Consider the following 23,250-nt stretch of genomic DNA (forward strand, 5'->3'; position numbering starts at 1 on the left):
CCTGAGAGATACCTGCCTGTTAAGTACTTACTAAAACCTAATTCACCACTAACAATTAACAGCAACCCAGCTGAAGCCAGCCTCCCATCTCCTGCACCCTTCCCTACACCGATTTATGTTTCTTTTCCATGGAAAACCCAGGGCTTGGCTTCACAAAGCACTAAGACTCCTCTGCTCCCACCGATGTTGCTAAATGACAGGCTTCTTTACAGCATAGATTTTTTTTTTTCCCAATAAACTGTGACACATTGGTGTGGGCAACGATACCAGACATACTCTTACACGAGAGGGCCAAATCCAGGCCCAGCCGGGCCTGCTGCAGCTGCCCCGCCAGCCCGACACAGCCTGAGGCGCCCGCCTGGAAAGCCCTTCCCGGCTTTCACTGGATTAATGCCCCCTGCCTCGCTACCGACCGCAAGCACAGCCTAAAGGTACGAGTGCCCGCCCCTGCTGCTCCTTCTGTGGTCGGAGGCACGGCGGGCCGGGGGAAGGCCGTGAGGGGCCGGGCCGGGCCGGGGGAAGGCCGTGAGGGGCCGCGCCGGGAGCTCTGGCTGGCCCGCGGGCTCCAGATCAATCCATCAATCACGGCACCCGCCCCGCCCCGCCGCGCCTCTGCCGCCCGCGCCGAGCAACACCAGCCGCACGTGGCGCCCGGCCAATCGGCACGCAGCCGGCGCCCGAGGGCGGCCAATCAGAAGGCGGGAAAAACGCGGGCTGGATGCGCCAGCAGGGTGGCAGTGGGGCAGGGAAGAGGCAGGCGGGCAAGGCACCTTGGGAATTGTAGTCCCGCTGGGCTGGGCTGGGCCGGGCCATCCTCTCCCCGCCCCGCCCCGCCCGTGGGCGGGCGGAGCCGGCGGCGCCGCGGGTCCCCCATGGCGGCGGCGGCGGAGCGTACGGACGAGCTGGTGCGGGAGTATCTGCTCTTCCGCGGCTTCACCGCCGCCCTGAAGCAGCTGGACGCTGAAATCAAGGCGGACCGGGAGAAGGGTTTCCGGGTGAGCGGCGGCTGCGTCTCCGTTCGCGGGGGGCGCTGGGCGCGGGTGCACCCCGAGGAGGACGCGCTCCCCGGGCGGGCCGCGGGCGCCTCTTCGCGCTCCCGGGGCTGGGCGAGGGGGGCGGGCCTGGCGGCGGAGGGAGCCCTCGGGGCCTCCGCGCTTCCCCGCTAGAGCGGCCGCCCCGGCCCCGCCGGGCAGGGCTGGGCGCCGGGGCCCGGCCGGCCGCACGGGCGGGACCGCACATCCCGGAGCCGCCCGGCCCGCCCCGCCGCCGCTTAGGGACGCCCGAGCAGCCTCTGGCGAGGGCCTGTGGCCGCTTGAAGGCTCCGCTCCCGCTGGGCTCCAGGGCGCCGTCAGCGCAGGACTGGGGCTCCATCCCCTCGGCTGCCTTCCGAGCCAGGGGCTGCAGCTCCGGCAGCCGCCCCGCGGCGCTGGCCGGCCCGGCCGGCTGAGGACCCTGCGTCCGACCTGTGACCGCCGGCGGGTTCTGGCTTCGGGGCGAGAGGAACGGAAGAGAGCCGCGGACCGAGAGGGCAGGAAGACATTCCTTTGCCTACATATTTTCTCCGTCGTGGGATTTTTATGCAGCGGCTTTACAGCTCCGCTCTTTAGTTTGTATGTCTTGAGTACCAGCTGCCTTGACTAACACGTGGAAATTGGCGCAGAATTTGCCAGTCTCAAAAATATAGTTTCAGTCCATTGTGTGAGCTTTGTATTCCTGTAGCAACAGTTTTGGGCACTGAATGTAGTGCTTTGAACAATCAAGATTTTTCGTTGACCAGCAATATAAGCACTACTTTTATCATTAATAAAGCATGTTGCTTTTATTTTTTAAAACATCAGTACTTTGCTGGTGACTTTATCTGAATTTTGTCCAAGAAGGGTCTGCTGGGGTCACAAACTTCAGTTTTCTATATCTGTAGGAAGCCACAGAGATAAAAGTTGGGTATGTCCTAAGATACTAAGTGATGTGGGAAGAGCAAACCACATATTAAACAACCTTATTTTAATTTTATACAGGATGCAGTTTTTTCTTTTTCTGATACCTGTCTTGGCCATCAGAAACCACTGAACAAAAAAATCTATTCCCACACTACCATTCTGCCTTATTCATATTGCAGAAATGATTTCCAAAGAGACATAATGACAAAAAAAAATCCTTCTGCAAAATTTTATGCTTGCCTTGTTAGTAGATGATGTTACTAAAGATAAAGTTACTTCAAAAATTGCAATAGAGCAGAACTGACTTCCTCTTTCTCTTGGCTAAATGCAGGTAGTTTTCCTTTTAGTCTAAAAATAATACTTTTTTTTTCAGATGCTGCACTTGAGTTTTAAACATTTAATCACATTAATTTTTTTTTTTGTTATTATCAATGGACTTTTAAAGGAGGTGGAAAGTTTTGCTTACTTGCAAAAAATTCATCAGTTGGGTTCAACAAAATGTGATACGTCTGTCAAAATCTGTTTGGCTATGCTCTGTCATATTTCTTTTTCCTTCATTTGCAAAGTGCTGCAGAGTGGAAGAATGCTAATGCAAAATGCAGAGTGTTTCCAGGATTAGAAAATAGCTAATGCATAACGATTGTATCGTACTACTTACGCAGTTAAAGCTTCTCAGCACTAAGTTACAGAAAGTCTTGTGCCTCAAGAGCCCTCACATGACTGAAGTCTTCCCTGTTTTGCCCACTTTAGGTGGATAAGATAGTGGACCAGCTGCAGCAGTTTGTTCAGAGTTACGATCTGGCTGCCCTGCGGGATTACTGGAGTTATCTGGACCGGCGCCTTTTCAGCCGTTTGGAAGACGTGTATCGGCCAACAGTGAACAAGCTGAAAACCAGCTTATTCCGATACTACCTTGTCCATGCTATTCAGGTAGTGTTTGGTTTTTAGGCTGCTTTATAAAGGTCCTGGTCTCTGAAACCAAAGCAATAAGCTACCTTTGTGAGCCTCTGCCAGGCCTGCTGGATTAGGAACAAGCAGTTCACGTGTCATGATCAGCAGTGTAGTATGGAGTTTGATGCAGACTCACATGACAAGCTTGCAGGATAGGAAAACTCAGGCAATAGGGGAACATAGTTTGCTGGGTGCAAGATACTCACACTCACATAAAGGCAGGTTTCCCTCAGAAAGGACAACAGTACTGCTAGCTCAGTACTGCTCAGCTAACTTAGATACTGGCAGAGAACACAAGGTTCAAACCGGAACAAGGAAATGTGGGAGAGAAAATGAATGTCTTTTTGCTTGCTCTGAATAGGACAGAAAATAATAAGCTTAAAATGAAACAGATTTTTTTTCTGTTCAAACCCTGAAAAGTCAATGGAGTATGTTCTCCCCTTGATTCTTCTTGGTTCCATTCCCTGACTGAAGATCTGGGTGTTAGTGGAGGAGTCAAAATCTAATACACCTTTCCAGAAGTGTGCGTTTTCATGGTTTGTTTTGCCATGTGTTTATCCTGAGCTGTGACAGTCCTGTCTGAATAATGTGTCAGATGAAAACCTTTTCCAGCTATATGTACTGTAGACATTAAGTAATTTCAATTATACCTTGGTCCTGTGTATGAATGCTCATGCCTCATGTCAGTGCACTCTGTGCTGGTTTAACTGAAATCACTGTGTTTGGTTTGGTTGGTCTCAGCCTTAAAACAGGATTGTGGTGACTGGAAAGAAGGTTGTATTAAGTGCATTTGTGAGCTTCTCCTAGTGTATGTGGGATTCTTTTGTTTCCTAGTGAATCTGTAACTAACCACTTGCTGTGTCAGGGTGGTGAAAATAGTTGTTATTGTGCTTATAACAAAAAGCAAATATTCCTAGACCTAATCTGGTGGCATTAACAGAAGTGTGAGCCCTATTCTTCTTGCTGTGTTTCAGAATGGCCGGAATGACAAGGCGCAGGAGTTCTTCCTCAAGCAGGCCTCAGAGCTCCAGAACCAGGCAGAGTGGAAGGATTGGTTTGTCCTGCCCTTCCTCCCTGCTCCAGACTCCAACCCCACCTTTGCTACTTATTTCTCACGCCAGTGGGCAGATACGTTCATCGTGTCTCTGCACAACTTCCTGAGCGTCTTATTTCAGTGCATGCATATCCTTCTTTGCAACTAATAGTTAAATCTCCCTTGCCCTGGTGTTATACTTTCAACAGTTATGCCGAGGATATAGTACTATGGAACTTCCTGCTTTCAGGTGATTTTTTACAGCCAAGACTTAATAGAAAGTTGGTGTTTACCAGAGGGTGTTGGGATAGTTACTGCTCAATTATCTGATGTTATGTTGTATTCCCTGGGCAAAACAATTTTGGTTGTTGCTGATGCTGAATCATCCTGATGCTAGTCACTAGAAATCTTGTGCACATCTTGTTCTGAAACAGTTTTACTCTTTGCTTGACATAGTACAAAACAGTCATACAACCTTGGGTCATAATCCATAACTGTACTGGCATCTTCTGTTAGATCCTTCTTTGGGTACATTTTGTTCACAACATTGCCTAGTGACAGCTCATTGTAATATAGCAGTTGATTTTTGGCAGGAATAAGTTTTTAGCCCTATGCTACAGAGTTCTGTCATGTTTGGTGATGGGCAGGCTTATGCAGCAGCTGGAATACAGCTCATTTTAAACTGTTTCTTCAGTGTACAGTAAAGCAGTAATAGAATCTGTCTTGCCCTCCACTTCTGACTCTAAAAAGAAATAATATAAAAATCCTTGCAAAGTCCACATGAAATTGTTTGTGCAGCAGTAAAGTAAAAAGTTAACTTAAGTAAGTAAGCTATTACTTATCTTCTGGTCATGCACATACTTTTTGCTAATTGTATGGACTGGGCAGCTTTGTTTTTACAGAAACATGGCCGGTATTTAGAATTAAGCCAGGTGCACACAAGTTATCACCTCGATTTTCTTTAACATTGCTTACCAGTTCCAGTCATACTGAACTTTGAAGCTGAATGTCTCAGGACCAGTCTCATACAAGAAGAAAATGAATCGTTGCGGCATAAGGTCAGAACTGAGGTCACTCTTTAGCTGCTGACTGTGTGATGTGAGTTTTGTAAAATTGATTCCATCCATTCGAGAACATTGTAACTGTTCTGTTTGATGCAGTTATTTTAAGGAAGATTCTTTTAGTAGTTTGTTTTGTTTTGATTTATCCTTCAGTTGTTTCCAGCAAACTTAGGGTTGTGATCATATTGTGAAATGTGTGTTTAGGATATTACTGTCCCTCTGCTGGAGGTGATTGTCTCCCCTCCCTGTGCTGTCTGACAGGTGACTGAATACTATACAAACTCATTTTCTGTTACACTGCAAAGTCAAAACAAGGTGAAACTAGTGGCAGGTTAAGGATGTATGTTTTAGAGTTACAGAATGGGTTGGGAAGGAAGTATGGCTGATTTTGTGAATAGTATTCAGTCACTTCCAGATGTTAGCTGATACAGAAATACAGAGAAATAGAAGCAATAGAAATGGACAGTAAATTCTGGCAAAGAGACAAAAACTGTTACTTCTGAAATGGCCCCCTCATCATGTTTGATGTGTACTTAAAGCAATTTAGACCAACTAATGGAAATGTTGTAAATGTCTGTTTCCCAACTCTAGATCTTACAGTAAACCATAAGAAGAGTCTATTAGTTCAGACAAAATGTTGCCCAGCTCCATGTCTTGCGTTTGACAGTATCATCAGCAGATACTTATGGAAAGGGTGTAACACGGGTCAGTCATTTCCAGGTATAACTTCTGTTAGAGAAATTGATGAAGTCTGCAGTTTAAGAACTTTCTAAACTATAGATCACATGTGGATTATCGCATACAAGTAGGAAGGTTTATTCATGTAAGCAGAACTTTAATTTCGCTTCCTCAAACATACCAAGAAAAGCTCTTTCTGTGTAAATACTTCAGTAAAGATTGTACTTTACCTCCTGTGTTACAAAACATTGTTGAATGTTGTGTTTCCTGTTTGTACTGTTTTAATAGCTGTTCAACACTGTCCTAGAAATAGAAGTAAAATAGAATAATTGATTTCAAAAAGGAAGCAGTTTTTGTGGAAAAAGTCCAAGATTTGTCACTGTGTACTGTATGGAGTTAGGTCAGTCAAATATTGACAGGAGGGTTCTGCAAAGATGGTCAGTGAATAGGGTCTGAGGATGAAGTATGTTTTGCAATAGAGCTCTTTTATTTCCTCAAATTTTGTATTCTTTACAGTTAGTCAGATTAAACCTATGGTTTGTGTTTTGCATGTTGGCTGATGTCATTTGCAGTCCGAAGAAAAGTTTTCTGGCACATCGACAGAAGTAAAACTAGACTTTCACTTTTAGTCAACTCCTCAGGTCAGAGGGGGAACCAGCTACCTCTAGAATACAGGTTTTAAAAAATGATGTCAATAAATATAGGATTTTATGCTAGCTGAAATTAAGTAGTGATTCTGTTTTATGCTGCTGAAACAATGCAAATACATAAATAGCAAGCTATATTTCTAAAGCTAATTTTTCTTCCTGTATTTTCTTTCCTTAAATATTGTGTTAAAAAAAAAAAAATCTGAAAAACAAATGTACAGAAACAGAAAAACCTGAGGAACTCTGTGTAAGAGTCACAGGCATAAACCACATATGTTCCAGAAAGCTGCATCCTGAGGTTCCTCTCTACTAAAGGGAAAAAGAGATGGTTTTCTTTCTCCATAATGTGGGGATAAATCTCACTATCATGCTTAGGAAGGAGTTGCAGAGGGTGGATGGATTTCAGGGTGACCTGGTTTCACTGACCTTGTTGCACCCTGCCAGTTCAGCAAGCCCTTAGCCGTGGGAAGAAGATTACCTTCTAGGCTCCGTGCCTGCATTGCCCTGGCCTCAAACTGCCTGCACGGAGAGGGACTGGCGAGCTCTGCCCTGCCCAGCTCTTGTTTCCCGGCACCACTAATGTCCCCACAGCCAGCCCGAGGAGAGGGATGAAGGGTTTTAAGTAGGCTTCAGTTTCATGTGCTTGAAGTACTGATTGTTTTGACTATTTGGACTAATGTGGTGTTCAGCCGGTCAGAGCAACTTTTTTCCTTGCCTGCCCTTCTGGAGCTGTTGAAATAAAAGGAGTAAACAACTTCAGTGAGTGGGAAGGAGGTGGATTTCAGTGACCCTGTGCTTACTTGGCTCTTTTCTCCTGTTGTAGCTGTTTGCTCTGCAGGCTGAATCCTCCCGCATGAAGAAAGAGGAACTGGAGGTGGAACAAACAGTTATGCATCACAAGTTGCCTGCGTATGTGGCCAACATGGATCGACTAGGGGACTCTGAGCTGTGAGTGCCTGCAGGAGAAGAGCTGGGGACAGGCTCTGCTGCTTTTGTTGGGTCAGGGAGATTCCTGGAGGGTCATTTCCATGTCTCCTGCCCTGGGATTCAATGCAGAAAGACATCCAGGCTGAAATTATGATGACCTAAGTAGGTGTAATGGCATTCATTACAGGTGTCCCTCCCATCTTTTGGGAGGTTCTTGCAAACCAGTGAGAGCCCAAGCACACATGGAAGTGATTCTGCTCTGCTATCAGCATTGCACCAAGATGTTCTGGCATCTAGGGCACTGGTAGCAGTGCAATACCTGCAGTATTGTTCAAATGAAGTGGATTGGCTCTTGAGCAGTGCCATAGGTGAATGCCCCGTGTTGTTTTGTAGATACTGTAACTGTATGACCCAAAGGGATTCTTGTTACGCAGGGATATTTTCTTGCTTTTGCAAAGGGAAAAAGAGCTTCTCTTCTGTGAGGCTCAGTTATGCACAGATTTCCCCATGAACTTGCTTCAGTTAAAAGTGTGTTTAATGGCTGCATCTGTTTTGTGCCTATCTCTGGAAATTAGGCAGCATACACAGTGATACAGCTTCTTTTAACTGTTATTTTTTTTACCCCAGTACAGGACAGGAATAGGATTGATTAAAGTATCCTGTTGCCAGTGACAGATAGAAGTTGTAGCAGGTACTACACACAAAATGTTTTAATCTAAAATTTGTCTGATTAAATAGACTTAAGTGTTTATTGAACTATCTTGGTGACAGCTCTGCAGTCTTTGCACAGTACAGGCTACAGAGTTTAGTTTGTGATATGTTTTTTTTAACTTTGTGGGAAGCCCTAATGCTATATGTGTGTATGGAGGAGTGTGACATGAGGGATGGGGTAATTTATTTTTGTCCATTTGAATTAGAAAAACTTGCCTAAGACGTGGCATTTCTTGCATGTGCAGCTTATCTCTTAGTCTGGGGACCAGTTGCTTATTTTCGGTTCTCTGCTTAACCCAAAGCCCAGCTTTGGTAGAATAGTTCCATCCTTGAAGAGTGGATAGAGACAGTGAAGATTATTGTGTTCCCCTTGCCCTTGCTGCCACTCTGCTCTCAGAGGAAGCTGTAGCAGAGTGAGGTCAGACAGTTATGTTCTGGGAAGCAGCTGCTGCTCTTGGCATTGTGGACTGAGAAGGGAGGTGTTTATAATCATAGAAATGGGCTGTAGCTCTCTTATTTTCTATGAGTCTGGATTCTGGGATATTGAAGGCTTGTGCCATAAAATTGTTGAACATAACTTGCTGTTTATCAAAGGGTGTTCAGTGAAATATTGGATGCTGAATGTCTTTCAAAGTAGGTCTGGTTTATGCTTTGAATTGGGAATCCTATCTGAATAAATTCTACAGAAATCTGAATTCCCCTGTCTTTCCCTTAGGGTCTTTTTAAACAAGCCAGATGGAGTGGAAGGAGTTTTAGGTGGCTCTACAGGGGATTTAGCAACAGTTTGAGCTCGCTGTCTCAGTGGCATCTCTGTGAAGTGAGCTTTTGGTTACAGTAACTGTAATGACCTGCTCCAGGCACTAACGGGATATTTTCAAATAGGTTTTTAGTGCACAGTGGTGCACTGGCTTGGAAATGAACATCTGTGTTCCAGTGGTTCAAACAGCTGCCACCTCACTCAGCTGGGTGGTCTTTGGGCAGGTTGCCTCACTACACTTTCATACTCTTATTTGGTGGTGTTTTGTTTTTTTCATTAGTGATATGACCTGCAATCAGAGAAGTACAGCACATTCTCTTCAGTCCCGGGGAGGCTTTCTGTCCTCTTTTCTCTCCCAGAGTAAAAAGGGCCCTTCCAGACCAACCCATTCAAGTGGAGCTTCTCCAATGCAGACTGGCAGTATGCTGCTAGGGAAGAAAGAACCAACAAATCACCAGGTAATTCTCAACTGAAAGTTGCTCAGTCTCCAAGGAGTTAACTTGCAGCATGACGCTGCTCCAAGCTTTTGCTTCCACCTGAAAAATTAAATGTCCTTTCCTGCCTTGCAAATGTATGCTGAGCCTTAATGGAGCACAAGAACAGCTTTTGTTATCTAAGAGCTTATCAATATGTGGAGCTCTTGCAGGTGCTTGGTTGCTTTGCTGCTTCTTTTTGCTCTTTGTTCTGCAGCCTACTAGAAGCATAACTTTGCCCAATCACTTCTCTGCTTTCCAGAGTGCCAAAGGAAAAGAAGGAACAGTGAGCTGCAAGGATGGGAAGAGCCACTTCAGTGGTTTAGTGGCAGGCGAGTCCAGTTCCCTGCAGCAGCGGCAGAAGCGCTTGCAAGAGCATGGGAAAGAAAGGAAGGAACTGTTGTCCAAAGGGACCTTCCAGGTACTGGTCAGCCCTGCAGAGCTGGGAGGCAGAAGGCTTGTATTTCTGTAAAACTAAGTGGTAAAACGTGTGTTTCCTTTAATCTTCGGAATTGCTAGTCAGAAATAACTGTATCAAAGGTTAATGTCTGTAATTAATCAACTCCTTCTGCTCTTGGTTTATTTCTGTGTCCCTGAAGTTAATCAGTATTGGCATTTCAGCTGGATGAAGAATTGCCTCTTTTCTCCATGTTTTTCAACAGCCTGGTTCTGAGGCTTCATTAAGATTTCATTCACTTTCAATGGTTGTGTTCAAATACCTTGTTAAAATCCCCGTTCCTCAGTGGTAATGAATTTTGTTCACTCATCCAGCCAAAGTAAGTTCTCTTCCTGTAGGTTCTTATGCTTGATTTATACAAGCTCTGTGTGGGACAATGAAAATTAATATAAAATTTTCCTGGATGGGAAGGGAACTTGCTTTCCTAGCAACATTTGCTATTTGGAGTTTTTTTGTACTATTGTTGCAATTTTGCCTGGGAGTGTGCCCTGCTTTAAAATCTAATGAAATGATAAAACTGTGTCCTGGATTTTAACTAGTGAAGGTCAGCACACTGCTTCTGTTCACCTGTGTGTTGTCTGGCTTTCAGCAGCCATGTTGTCAAAAAATACAGAGCACAGACAGCATCTCAGCCCTTGTTATTTTATCTGTATGAGACATTCTGCCTTGTGGAGAGACAGCGCTGAGGGACTGTTGCCTATTGGCCAGTGTGTGGCTGTTGTGTGTGTGGGAGTGCTGGTTAAAGAGATGTTACTCTCTCACTCAGCATTCAAGGCCTTGAGAGAACTTTTGTATTCATGGTTCATCTAAAACACTTTCAGCATTGGATGGAAAATTGCAAAGCCTGGTTTCCCAATAAGTTTCCTTTCACTTCCCTTTTTCTACAAGGTTCCAGGTTATGCCAGTGATTTTTGGGCTGTGTAAAGATTGGTCCTTGTGCTCTTGGGGAAGCTTGATGCTTTTTAACTTTCTCTTTGTACTCAAAGTGTGTAAGCAAAAAGGAAACTGAAAGGTGGCACTGTTTTCTTTCAAAGGAGTGTCATTCACTGGTTGTTGCCTCCCCACATTAACTATCAGAATAATTCTTGGATTTTTTCCCAGTCTTTTCCAGCTCTGTGATTTCAGATGATTTGATTATGCACTGCTTGATCCATTGGTCGTGATGAAACGCTACTGTAAATTAGGCAAGCATGTGTTACTTAACAGGAACTCATAACCATCAATACCAGTAGCATTTTGGGGACACTTAACTTTCAGAGGATGGTTTATCAAAATAATGCTAGCAGATAGTTTACCACCTTATGTGCTGTATCTGCTTTTTGTTCAACTTCTGGTAGCAAGCGAAGACTAAGCTGCTTCCAAATATTTCTGCAGTGCAGATCTTGTCTCATCCAGGTACTGTCACTTCCTAAAACTCCATTTGTTCTGTCTGCCCTGTCAAATTGGGTTTTAATCTTTTGGACTCATGTGCCAGCTCTACTGTTGTCATCAGTCAGTTGGCTGCAGTGGTAGCTCCAGTGAGCACAATCTAAATCTCTGGCAGATGAAGATAATCCATCCACTGGGGCTTGAGAGCCAAGTTTTTGTGCAGGTTTGGTGAACTGCGTATTGTACAGACTTAACTTATATTTCTGAATGCAAGAATTCCTTAAAATATGTTGACTTTCTCGTGAATCTGTGCTCTAATGGCATGTAAATGGGCCTCTGATATTGGCTGAGGTATGCTAGAAATGTTGCAGTTCTAATTCTTACAGGAAAGTATATAGCTGGGCACATGGAGGGGCATAGAAGGGACTCGGCAACTAAGGAGGTCATATTAAATAGTGCAATTGTGCAATGCACGAGCCTTCTACTCAGAAAGGTCCCTGGCAGAAGGAGTGTTGGGCTGACAATGCTCCTGTTTTATTGCAGCTTCTTTTTTTTTTTTTTTTTTCTCCCAGCAGGCTGGGGTAGCTGAGGAGCTTGATATGGAGCTGCTTCCTTGTATTTCATACAGGATTTCTTCCTTCAGGGCCAAAGTGCTGAGAAGAAAACAGATACTAGCATAACTGAGGCAGAACCATGCTCAGAGCTGCACGCTGAGCAAACGGAGACTTCAAACAAAATACCTGGTAGCAGTGCAGAGGCTGTGGGAGTTCGGCAGGAACAGCCTTTCATTGTCCTGAGCCAGGAGGAGTATGGGGAGCACCATTCATCCATCATGTACTGCAGGTAATGCACTAGCAGAAGAGGACTGTCTTTTAGAAGCCTCTGCAGAAGGATCAGCTGTGTCTGGCCTCTTTCTCCCAGCCTCTGTTCTGTCCAGCACGCTGGACATGTACTCTCAGTTGCTGGGCAGTCAAGTTGGTGTGACTGAAAATAGCATGTAGCTTGTGCTACATGTGAAAAAGGACAGAGATTTTTGGACAGAGATATTTGTGATTGGGCAATGCTAGCCAGGAAGAAACTCCCTTGGAAAGCAGATATTGCTTAAGGGCATTATGCTTTATGTCTGGAGCTTATGTTGTGCCAGTTACTGTGAAGTGAGCAGGAAGTAGTGCAAAGAAGCTCTAATTCCTGCAGAAGGAACTGGTGTGTGGCCAGGAAAGGAAGGATTAGTAGGTTACATCTAAGAATTTGAGGGAGAAAAATATCCCATAAGTTTCATTCTACCCACAGGGTTGATTGTTCTGGACGGAGGGTGGCCAGCTTGGATGTGGATGGGGTCATCAAAGTCTGGTCTTTTAACCCCATAATGCAAACGAAAGCTTCATCCATTTCCAAATCTCCATTGCTGTCCCTGGAATGGGCCACCAAGCGTGATCGGCTGGTGAGTAGTCTGTGTGTGGAAGCACAGCAGATGGTTTGGGGCCATGTTGCTACGTGTTGCACGTTCACTTCTAGACAGCTGCACTGTGGATAAGATTGGGGCAGCAGTTAGCTTCCACTTCTAGGGGGACACAGGGAACCAAAGCCTCTAGGGTCCAAAAAGAACTGGAGTGGGGAGTGTATGCTTTGTATTGAGCAAGGAGTTCACCACTGCTTGCCCTGAAACAGAAGTTCTAAAGTGCAGTGTGGGTACAGCTGCAGGATAGAAGTAGTGCCTTTGCGAGAAATGCCTGTCTTCACACAGATCACACAGCAACTTGTAAAGACAGGCAGAGGCAACTGAACACAACAGCTTTTGGGAAGTCTGCAGCAGAGAGATGTGGACCTTTACTCATACCCTGAGCCAGCAGCAGAGAAGGGGAAACAGAGTTTTGGGGGTGGCATTTTACTTGTGCATAAAAAGGTGTGATAAAAGCTCTATGGCCAGTTCTAGACTGGTGTCTTAAGAGCTGAGGGTTTGTGAGTGCATAAGGAGCTTGGAGCTTGTTTAAATAACATGGAAGATTAAATGTTTCCTATATACCTTTTTCTCTAGTTCTGTTACTAGAGAGAAGCCTTGCATTCCTTTGAGTCCTTGAGCTGTTTCTTGTGTTTCATGCCCTCCCTTAGTAGATAGAGGGCTGTATGAAAAGGCTGGCTTGCAAATGATGTGGTACTTTTTGCATTTTGTCACTGACAATATGTGACTTCCTAACCCTAAAATGCCACCTGTGAAGAGCTTGTGCTACAGCTTGTCTCTTCTTTGGCTTTTAGACAGCAAGTTGTCAATGCAGTTGCTGCTCTTTGTTTGTTGTGATGATGTTTCTTCTGCTTTGTGGAATTAATTTCCTTCTTACTAACAGAAAGATTCTGCATTCTGAAATACATATAGGATTCACCAGCAAATTAGGCACTGAAGTGACAACGATCTGGCTTGCTCAATTTTCTTTTATAATGCATCTCTTCATTACTTAAATTTTAATTGAAATTGTAACACCACTGATAAAGCATGTGTGAGCTCTTCTGGATGATTTCATCCTCCCATGGATGAAAGGAGTTGGATTCCACTTGATTTTCTCTTAAGCACACAGTTAACAATCTTAAGCTTCTCTTTCCTTGGACCCCTAGATATTGAGACTCCATACATGTTTTGCATCCTGTGGTTGAGCCATGATCTAGAAAGTGGTGTTTATGCCACCTTGGTGCCTATTAGATCTTTTTCTCACTGGGAAGCAGGGCTTTTACTCTGACTTCTGTGGCTTTGGGGTAGTCCTAGTCAGTGTGATTGATAGTAAGGATGTACTTAATGGAGTAATATTTAGTCTGAATGCATAAATAGACAAAAAATTACTAAGTCTTGGTGCTTGTTGGCCAGCATCATACTGCTCACTCACACTCTTTCCATCTACTTCCTTGCTGGTTTCAAGCTATTGCTTGGCAGTGGGGTTGGGACAGTTCGTCTTTATGACACTGAAGCAAAGAAGAATCTCTGTGAAATCAGCATTGATGAGGACATGCCCAGGTAACTCTGGAATACTGATTTTTGTATAGAAATATAAATAAATGGTGTTGGTTTTAATAGTAAACATCTCAATGTTCCTGCTGCTTTTCTGCAACTGCAGAACTGAACTGTCTAGAGGGCAGTCTCTGCCTGAGCAGCGTAAAACTGTTCAGGTAAATGGGAAACACTCAAAACCTAAGCACATGAATCCTGCCCTCTTTTACAGTGCAGAGTCTTAATGGGTGAGCTTGTGGGTGAGTGTTTTGCTAGAAGCTGCAGGAGAGAGGTGATTCAGACCATATGCCTGTGTTTCAGGATCCTCTCACTTGCCTGCAGCCCAAGTGGTGCCTCCTTCGTCTGCTCTGCAGCAGCCCAGAGCCCTGTCTCCCATATTGACTTCTCAGTAATCAACTCTGGGGGCAAAAGCATGAACCAAGTTCCTGGGAAGCTGCTACTGTGGGACACTAAGACGATGAAACAGCAGGTACTTGCTGGGTATCTTTCCTTTCTCAGTCTTGCTGAGAATGAGTGTCTTCTGTTTCAATGTCTAGGAGCCCTCTTTCTAAATTATGCTGACTTTCTTTTCAACACCCTTCTTTTTCCTCCTTCCTCCTTTCCCCTCTGTCACATTCAGGATAAAAATAAATAATGTAAGTAGCTGCTGGATTGGGTGAAGTTTTTTTGTTTTATTGGTGCATTGGGATTTTTCTGAGGAATTCTTCAGAATAGTCCATGGCCTTGTTTCTATCCTGGCTGCACAGTTTGTGACTGGAAATATACCAAGTAGATTGAATGATGCTTTGCTGAGGCTTTCTCCAGCTGAGCTGTATTGAAGGGTTTTTGTTGCTGCTGTTTCCCTTGCCTTCCCTGTTTTTAAGTGAAGTGCTGTCCCTGACATGTAGGAGAAAGCAACATACTCAAGCTAATGCCTGCCAGAAGCTGGTTTTGCAACCTTGAGGCCATGGCCAAGAAAGCTGTGTCTTGGCTGAGGTGAATTGCTGGTTTAGTGTCACAGTAAAATGCTGCTGCCAGACCTTGAAGTCTGTAGTCATTAGAGGTTTAGGGCTCCATACCAGAGTTCTTCTTACTAAATACCATCTTTCTTTCTTCCTTTCTTCCCCTGGAGTTCAGCTCTTCAGCATCCCCAGCTCCATTTCTCAGCATTAATGCAGATTTTCCCTTCCAGCTGCAGTTCTCCCTGGAGCCTGAGCCCATTGCTATTAACTGCACAGCCTTCAACCACAATGGCAACCTTCTGGTCACCGGGGCTGCAGATGGGATTGTTCGTCTCTTTGGTACAGTGGAAGGGGACCTGGGGGTGTTGGTTGATAGCCAGCTGTGAGGCCAGGTGGCCAAGACTGGCATCTGGGCTTGTATCACAAATAGTGTGGTCAGCAGGATGAGGGGAGGGATTGTCCCCCTGCACCTGGCACTGCTGAGGTTGCACCTCAAACAGCATGTTGGGTTTTGGGCCCCTCACTACATGAAAGAGGTTGTGGGGCTGGAGCATGTCCAGAGAACAAAACCAAAGCTGGTAAAGGGTCTGGAGCACATGAGGAGTGGCTGCAGGAGCTGGGGTTCTTTAGCTTAGGGAAAAGGAGACTGAGGGGACACCGTACTGCTTTCTACAACTACCTGAAAGGAGTCTGTAGTCAGGTGGGGGTCAGTCTCTTCTCCCAGGTAACAAGGGATCAGACAGGAGGAAACAGTCTCAAGCAACATCAAGGGAAGTTTAGACTGGATATTAGGAAAACTTCTGTCACCAAAGGGATTGTCAAGCACTGGAGCAGGCTGCCCAGGGAAAGTGCTGGAGTCACCATCCCTGGAAGCATTTAAAAGATGTTAGAGATGTGGCACTTAAGAGTATAGCTTTGTGGTGCAGTTGACGGTGTTAAAGTAACAGTTGGGCTTGATTATTTTGGAGGTCTTTTATAAGTTAAATGTTTCTGTGAAACTGAGTAGTGAGATGGTGCCTAGTTCTCAGCTGGCTGCCCGTAGCAGGGTGGCAGCTATAGGATATGCTTGGAGACCAAGGTCAAAGCTATTGTCTCCACACAAGCTCTCAGAAGTGAATTGACATAGACTTTTTCTGAAGGACGTTGGCTGGAGACCCTGGTAGTGCTGTTGGATTTGTTGTTTCTTTCCTGCTGAAGAAGAGAGTGAATTTGCCCTTAAGCCATGTGGTCTTGTGCTGTGCCAGATAGCAGTACCACTAGAGGCTGAGTCATGAGGAAAGCAATTTATGTGAGACCTTCCATTTAAATGCAAGGGCTTCACATCAGTCCTCCTTTTGCGAGCAATTTGTGTTTCTCAGGTTTTTATTCTCTTCAGCCTGTTTTTGCAATAAAGGCAGTTCAGGCTTCCTACCTTTGAATGGGGAATCTGCTTCTGGCACAGGTGGAGGCTGCAGTCCCAGGTCTTTGGGACGACAGAGCTGTCAGCAGCTGGGAGGACGGGCAGGGTAACAAGGGGAGGAGGAGTGCCAGTGGTGCTTGGATGCAGAATGCCTGCAGTTGACAGTGTGTGAGCAGTCCTGTAAAGTTGAGTAATTATAGACAATGATTTTTGTGGCCAAAGTGAGAGCAGGAGTATAGGCACAGGGTGCTGGAACTGGATTGGGCTCCTCCAGGTGGTTTGGAGGGCTGGCACAGAGACCTCAGGAACATAAAAGGCCTCCCTCTTGTCACCTCAACTCTGTGTGAGTACGAGAAGTGCTCAGTACTGGTTCTCCCCTCAGATATGCAGCAGCATGAGTGCGCCATGAGCTGGAAGGCACATGATGGGGAGGTCTACTCCGTCGAGTTCAGCTATGATGAGAACACGGTCTACAGCATAGGCGAGGATGGCAAGGTAGGCTATGGATGACCTCCTACTGGTCAGCTGGCAGGGAGGTCACTTCTGGAGTCTTCTCCATATGGTGGGGACAATTGTAAAAATACACTCAGATTCTGGATGAAATGTGGGCTGCTAACTGCAGTCTTAGGTGTGCAGTACTACCCTGCTCCATGCAATCTGCAGAGAGTATTAATAGTTTAATATGTATTAATAGTTGGAGCTATCTTTGACCTTGTGTGCAAATCATGCTGTTGATGACATCCCTTTCCTACATAGTTCATGTGGGGATGACCTTTCTCTGCCCCTGAGATCACCACATTTGAGATCTGGGATGCACAGGAAAGCATATCCTTGACCACTTTGCATAAATCTCATCAGCAGCTCCCTGTTGTTTATAATACACACTTTGATTTCTGCAGTTCTTCAGTCTTCAGTGGTAGAGGTGTGACTCAGGGAGGGACCTTGGCTGAGAAAGCAAATTTTCACCAGAGTACTGCATGCAGTGTGGAAGGATACAAAGGCAGGAGTGCTTGAGGAAGGCAGAGTATATCTTTACCTGGATAGAAGGCACTCTTACAGCCTTTGCAGCCTGTGTTTTATTAATACATCCACTTAGATATAGATGTCAAAATGCCATCTTCTGTTTGTGAGGAATATCACTATTTTGCTTAAAAGCAAAAAAAGGCAAGTCCACTTGCATCCCAGTTAATTTAATTACAGGCTTTTGTAATCTGTTTTTCTCATTCTAGTTTATTCAGTGGAATATCCATAAAAGTGGCTTGAAGGTGTCTGAGTATGACCTTCCCAGGGAAGCTACAGGTCCTTTTATTCTGTCCGGGTACAGTGGCTACAAGCAAGTCCAATTCCCACGAGGACGGCTTTTTGCTTTTGACTCTGAGGGCAATTACATGTTGACATGTTCTTCTACTGGGGGAGTAATTTTTAAGGTAAGTCTGAGAAGTGATGGGGAGTACCTTTAAGTATCCATACAAGCTTCTGTTAATTACAAGTGTACAGCAGCAGCCCGTGGAAGTACTTAAGCAGTACATATCCATCCTTGCTCTGTCAAAGCTGCTGCTCAGTTTCACACAGTGTGCATTTTAGCAGTGTCTAGTGTACAGCAAGTGTTTGGGTCCTATGTATGTAGCTGAAGTATTTGTGCTCCTTTTTAAAGCTTAGCTTTTTAGTGTCCAAGTGACTAGGACAAAGTTTTAATTACTGTTTTAATATATGGCTGCATGCCAGTTCAATGCAAAATGTATAACTGTTGACTGGTGCTCATGTTCAATCTGCCTTGTGTGCCTGCTGATTCTGTGTTAGACCCAGCCTGATCCTCTTCCCTTATTGTGTGCTGAAATTAAATGAAGAATAAGGCTGAATGGTTCTGAGTGCCCAAATTTCTGTGCTTCAGTAACAAGTGTTACTGATCACATGCCCATGCTCTTGCAAGGCAGATTAGATGGAATTTTTACTTTGCATCTGGGGCACTCAGAGCACTTGAACATAAGCTATAACTTAGGCTTATGTGCTTCTCATCAGTGTATGCTCTTAGCCTGCCTTGTTCAATTACTGCAGTTCAGTTGATGTCAAAAGTTGAGCTGCTTGAGAACATGTGCTTCTGTAGTGAGACTGGAAGCTTCCTTTCATGTGTGTGCTACACACATCTCAGTATCTCTCTGATTTTCTGCTTACTTATGCACGTTCTTAGAGATAAGAGATACAGAGTCTCTATCAGGCTTTGGCCTGTCTTGTCGGGTGTATTGCCCCCACTGCAGAAACTTACCTCCTTAAAATCTTACGCTTTCCTTCTTTTTAGTTAAATGGTGAGGAAAAGGTTCTGGAGAGCTGCCTTTCCCTGGGAGGACACCGAGCTCCTGTTGTCACAGTGGATTGGAGCACAGCCATGGACTGCGGGACCTGCCTCACTGCTTCTATGGATGGGAAAATTAAATTAACAACCTTACTGGCTCAAAAGTCTTAACCTGGACAGTACTGAAGGGGGAAGGAGCAATAGACCTGACAAGACCAGTGTTAACTCACAGGAACAAACTGCATGGGAGAGAAGGCAAAGTCCCTCTTCTCATTGTAGCTTTTGCCTCTTGATAAATACATTTGCCAAACCGCTGTGCAACAGAATACCAGTATGGGACTGGGTCAGTGGTAGCACTGAAAAATAAGTCTCCACTAATCCATTGTGGCAGCTGGACTTCCCTCTGTTAGGGAGTCTTGAGTATAGCACATGGCTAAAAGGCTGTGGTCATGTCAGGGTTCTGCAGAAGAAGGTGAGGCTGGAGGAAGCAAGCATGAGGCAGCACAGTGCATGACAATAAGATGACTCAAACTGGAAAGGCTGATGAGAAACCAGAGTATTCTTTGGGTATAACATTTGTTGTTACAGTTTTGTTAATTTGTTTTTTTTTTTTTTTTCCGTAAAAAGAAAATATTCCCTTGCATTTGAACTCTATGCTTTGTTCATCAGTTGCTGCAAAACATCGAGGGTGGTGAGGGCAGTGATGTGCCAAGTCTTCTGCATGCAAAAAAGCCCTTGTGTTTTCAGCAGGTGCTTCCAGCACCAAAGCTGCGTACCAGGGTGCTGCGTCTCCCCCTCGAATCCACAGGAACAGGTCCCCTGTGGACCCAGCCAGCTGGGCAGTGGGGCAAGTCAGGCAGAGGGAAGGAACTTCTCTTTGGATTGGGGGGCCTGGAGAAGTTCAAAGACGAGCTGGTCCCACAAGCACAGGAAAGAGGCGCTCTCTCTCAGGATTAGTTCCAAAGTTTAATGAGGGCCTGGAGAGATCCCAAGCCACATCTGACCTCAAAGGGCATCCAGAGCAAGAGTGGGAGGTCCCCGCCCAGAGCAGCCAGATATAGGGGGGGCGAAACCCGAGCAGCCAAAGGGGGAAGGACATGGGAGTGGTTCTCTGGGGGCACGGCCTCAGAGTGACCACTGAGGAGGGGGTGGGGGAGGAGTCCCAGCCAGGGTCCAGTTACCTGGTGACCCTGCCAGAAGGGTCTGGACAAAGGGGAAGGGTCATCAGGTGATGGACACATCACCTGGGAGGAGACAGGGGGAGGCAGGTACTGATGGGAAAGCTGGGATGAACCAAACAGATACAAAGGGGGTATGGAGGGACACACCATGAGGGGATATACAGTGCAAACACAACTCTACACCAGGGTGAACCAGACATCCAGGACCAAAAATAACTGCATTTGCTTGGATGTATTATGTTACCTTGCCAAAGGTATCTGCTACCAACCAGAGCAGAAGTCCTGAGTCAGACTTTGAAATACTTGTGTTGGAGTTCAGAAGCTACATAATGCTTATCAGCTACCTGATGGTGGATAGGGGGAGGGAGGCCAAGATCAGTCTGGCCCTGTATAGGGCTCTCTGTCACTCAAGTTGACTCTCCCTCTAAGCCCCCCGACATCAGGGCAAGTGCTGTGCTCAGGTATTGCATAGTCTTTGAATGGACTAAGCAGATACATTCCATCTGCTTACACCTTGCCATGGAGCTTTCTGCTGCTTATGTCCATGGCCTGTGTTGGGAGTTTGTGGTACTGTTGTTCCTTGGCAGAGCATACACCCTGCTGGACAATGAAGAGCCATTCATGAGCCATATGGGTAGCCATACTCATAGACAGCTGTTCAAGGGCAACACTGCTGGATACTGAAATCCTCACTAGAAGCATGTTCATGCTACAGGCACCTGTTGTCCATGGAGTAACTTGCTCCTGCTGACTACACTCATCTGATAACCCCACCTTCCATTTTGCAAGATTAACAGGTCCCCTGCCAGACCAACATCTAAGTACAGGGTTTCCACCTCAGTGAGATGTGATACTAATGGTGCAGCTGCTCTTCATGCCAGTCTGAGCTAATGTCCCCTCAAAACCAGTGCTGACTTCAAACTGACTTCAGGAATTTCCAGGGTTGGTCTTAGAGTTTAGAGAGCTCTCAAACGGGAGCCTTTGTTTGCCTCTGAAAAGGCCAAGAAAGATTGTGGCTGTATTCCAAGCCCTGCAGTATTGACTACATTGCATAGGGGTTTTAGAATTTATAATTACAAAATTACAAAAAGGTCTGGGTTGGAGAGGACCTAAAGTTCTTCTAGTTCCAACTCTGCAATGAGCATGGCCACGTTCCACTAGACCAGGTTGTCCAAAGCCCCATTGAACCCAGTCTTGAACACTACCACACCTTGCTCTCTTCCAGATGTTATCTCCCAGCCCTCACAGAGGGTCAATTGAGATTTCTGGAGAGAGACTGCTTTCAGGTTTGCTTCATAAGAAGGACTAAAAGCAAAACAAAACCCCCCAAACAGGGAAAGAAAGTATAAAAAATATGCACCAGTCCAAGGCTGCTAGGCAAAATGATGCATTAGCACAACATTGATACTGTGCCAGAAGCCTGGAGGGAAGGAACGAACATGTTGTTTTGCTAGACCAATGCTCAACATGCTGTATTCCCAGAAGGGCTTTTACTCCATCCTTGGCCCAGGCTCCCCTCTCTCCCCGTTTCCCGGCAGGAGTCCGCGCCGCTCCGGCGGTGCTGCCGGGCGCCCCGCGCTGCCCTGCGCGCCCGGGCCTGCAGAGGGTGCCCCGGCAGCGGCGGGCGCGCTCGGGCGGCACCGAAACCGAGCGCTCGGGGGCGGCGCGGGGCGCGGCCCGCCAGGCTGCCCCCGGGGCTCGGAAGCTGGCACGCGTCGTTCCAAACGTGCTGTCTGCTCCGCAGCTGGCCTAGCGCCATGTTTCCTCCTTGGCGGAATAGCGTGGGACGAGCGGCCTCGCGGACTGCCTGCCTGCCTGATCAAACACGGGGCTCTGCCGTGCCTCGGGATTAGGGCGGCCTGGGGCTGCTTTCCCAGCTGCCCCGCACACCGGTCGGGCGAGGAAGCAGCCTCGGTGTGACGGGCGGAAGGCGCTCCGGCGGCACCGCCCCGCCCGGGCATGGCGGCGGGCGCGCGGCGGCGGCAGCTCCCGGCCTGGATGGGGGCGGCGGGGGACGAGCGGGCGGCGGCGGCCCCGGCGCCCAGGGCCGGGCGGCGGCGGGCGGCGGCGGGGCGCAGGTAGCGCCTCTGGGGCGAGGCGGCTGCCGGGGCGGCGGGCCGGAGGGCGAGCCGGAGGGCGAGCCCGGGCGCTGCCCGCGCTCAGCGTCCCCTGTGCACTGCCCAGGCCGGCGGCGCTGTACTGCATGAACGAGGCGGAGCTGGTGGAGGTGGCCCTGGCGATCCTGGCCGAGGTGAGCCGCGACCTCCGGAGGGGGAGATGCGGCCCTGACTGTACCGGAGCTCGGCAGGGCTCCGGAGGACGGGCAGGGAGCGCTGCTGCCCGCGGCCCCCCTGCGGCCCCTCTCTAGGCGGGTCGGAGGGCGCTGCCGGGTGCCGCAGCCCCTCCCGGTCCCCTGCTCTCTGTCCCAGCAGCGCGGCTGCCTTTGCACCCTGCCGGGCGCCGCGGAGCTGAACCGCGGGCCCGGCGCCTGGCGATGGGATGGTGGGCTGCCCTCCTACTCCTTAGGGTGCTCCCGGCGTGAAGCCATGCACGGCCGGCACTTGTCTTTTTCCCTCTGGTCAGAATCTACAGTGCGAGGAAGGTGAAGAGAATGCACGGTCCAGCAGCGAAGAGGAGCAGGAGCTCCCGCCAACACCGAACGAGGCTCCTGGAAGCACGGCCAACAGGGATGGAGGCAGTGACCACGGTCCGGCACTTCCATGCCCTCCTGGTGCTGGTGCTGACGCAGAGAGGACAGACGGGGAGAACTCTGAGGACGATGTCCTGAAATACGTCAGGGAGATCTTTTTCAGCTAACATGTCTGACTTCTCGAGAGAAGAGGGCACAATGGGGAGGGTGTCTCCTCCCGCGGCCCTGAGAACCGTGGGAGGAGGGCTGTGCATCCATCTGCTGTGTTAGTGCCCTGTGTAGCTGGCAGGATACCCAGGAAGGCCAGAGGGGGAAAGAAAGGAGGTACTCAGTTCTCCCAATCTATGCTGGGCTTGGTGGGATTTGGCTCCAGATTAGAATGTGTTTGTTTCTGTTTCACATTTCAGAGCATGGACAGATTAAAGAGGACATTTGTGTTTATGTGAGTATGCCTTTGGTGGGTTGGGGTTGGGCATGGAGGGGAGCAGGGAGTTGCTGACCTGGAACACCTTTGCTGGCAGAGCTACATGGCCACGGTTCAGCCTTCAGGCTCCCTTGTCCTTGTGGTCCCTCTGTCATAGCTGCAGTGGGGCCTGGCAGGCTGTTCCCATTGGGCCTGGTGCTGAGTTTGCCTCCAGACTCCAGAAGTCTTCCCAATGCTGAGAAAGACGTGCAGGAGCAAACTGGCAGGGGCTGGGACTGCCCTGAGGGCGCTGACCCCATGGCAGTGTGCATAGGGGTCTAGAAAGGGATGAGGATGGCTCAGTATCCTCTTCCCAGTCTAAACAGAGGAC

General features: G+C 47.4%; 2 protein-coding genes across 3 annotated transcripts; both read left to right on the top strand.

Annotated features, from left to right (window-relative positions):
- The first annotated feature begins 809 nt into the window (after window positions 1–809).
- On the top strand, window positions 810–19,274 carry WDR91 (WD repeat domain 91). 2 transcript variants are annotated; one of them, XM_072923286.1, is made up of 15 exons: window positions 810–995; window positions 2,688–2,867; window positions 3,863–4,069; window positions 4,896–4,979; window positions 7,131–7,255; window positions 8,983–9,160; window positions 9,438–9,596; window positions 11,644–11,843; window positions 12,291–12,441; window positions 13,907–14,001; window positions 14,296–14,464; window positions 15,167–15,275; window positions 16,718–16,830; window positions 17,565–17,762; window positions 18,632–19,274. In XM_072923286.1, exons 1-15 carry the CDS (start codon window positions 873–875, stop codon window positions 18,794–18,796), a joined length of 2,256 nt encoding a protein of 751 aa, XP_072779387.1. In that variant the 5' UTR covers window positions 810–872; the 3' UTR covers window positions 18,797–19,274. The 2 variants fall into 2 exon arrangements, with proteins under 2 accessions (XP_072779387.1, XP_072779388.1); XM_072923287.1 differs by lacking the exons at window positions 810–995; window positions 2,688–2,867; window positions 3,863–4,069; window positions 4,896–4,979; window positions 7,131–7,255 and adding an exon at window positions 7,862–7,925.
- Window positions 19,275–21,406: 2,132 nt separating this feature from the next.
- CYREN (cell cycle regulator of NHEJ) lies at window positions 21,407–22,897 on the top strand. The gene is made up of 3 exons (XM_030262693.4): window positions 21,407–21,884; window positions 21,991–22,057; window positions 22,390–22,897. Exons 1-3 carry the CDS (start codon window positions 21,766–21,768, stop codon window positions 22,621–22,623), a joined length of 420 nt encoding a protein of 139 aa, XP_030118553.3. The 5' UTR covers window positions 21,407–21,765; the 3' UTR covers window positions 22,624–22,897.
- Window positions 22,898–23,250: the final 353 nt, after the last annotated feature.

Source organism: Taeniopygia guttata, chromosome 1A, assembly GCF_048771995.1.
Source record: "Taeniopygia guttata chromosome 1A, bTaeGut7.mat, whole genome shotgun sequence".
Classification (NCBI taxonomy): Eukaryota; Metazoa; Chordata; class Aves; order Passeriformes; family Estrildidae; genus Taeniopygia; species Taeniopygia guttata.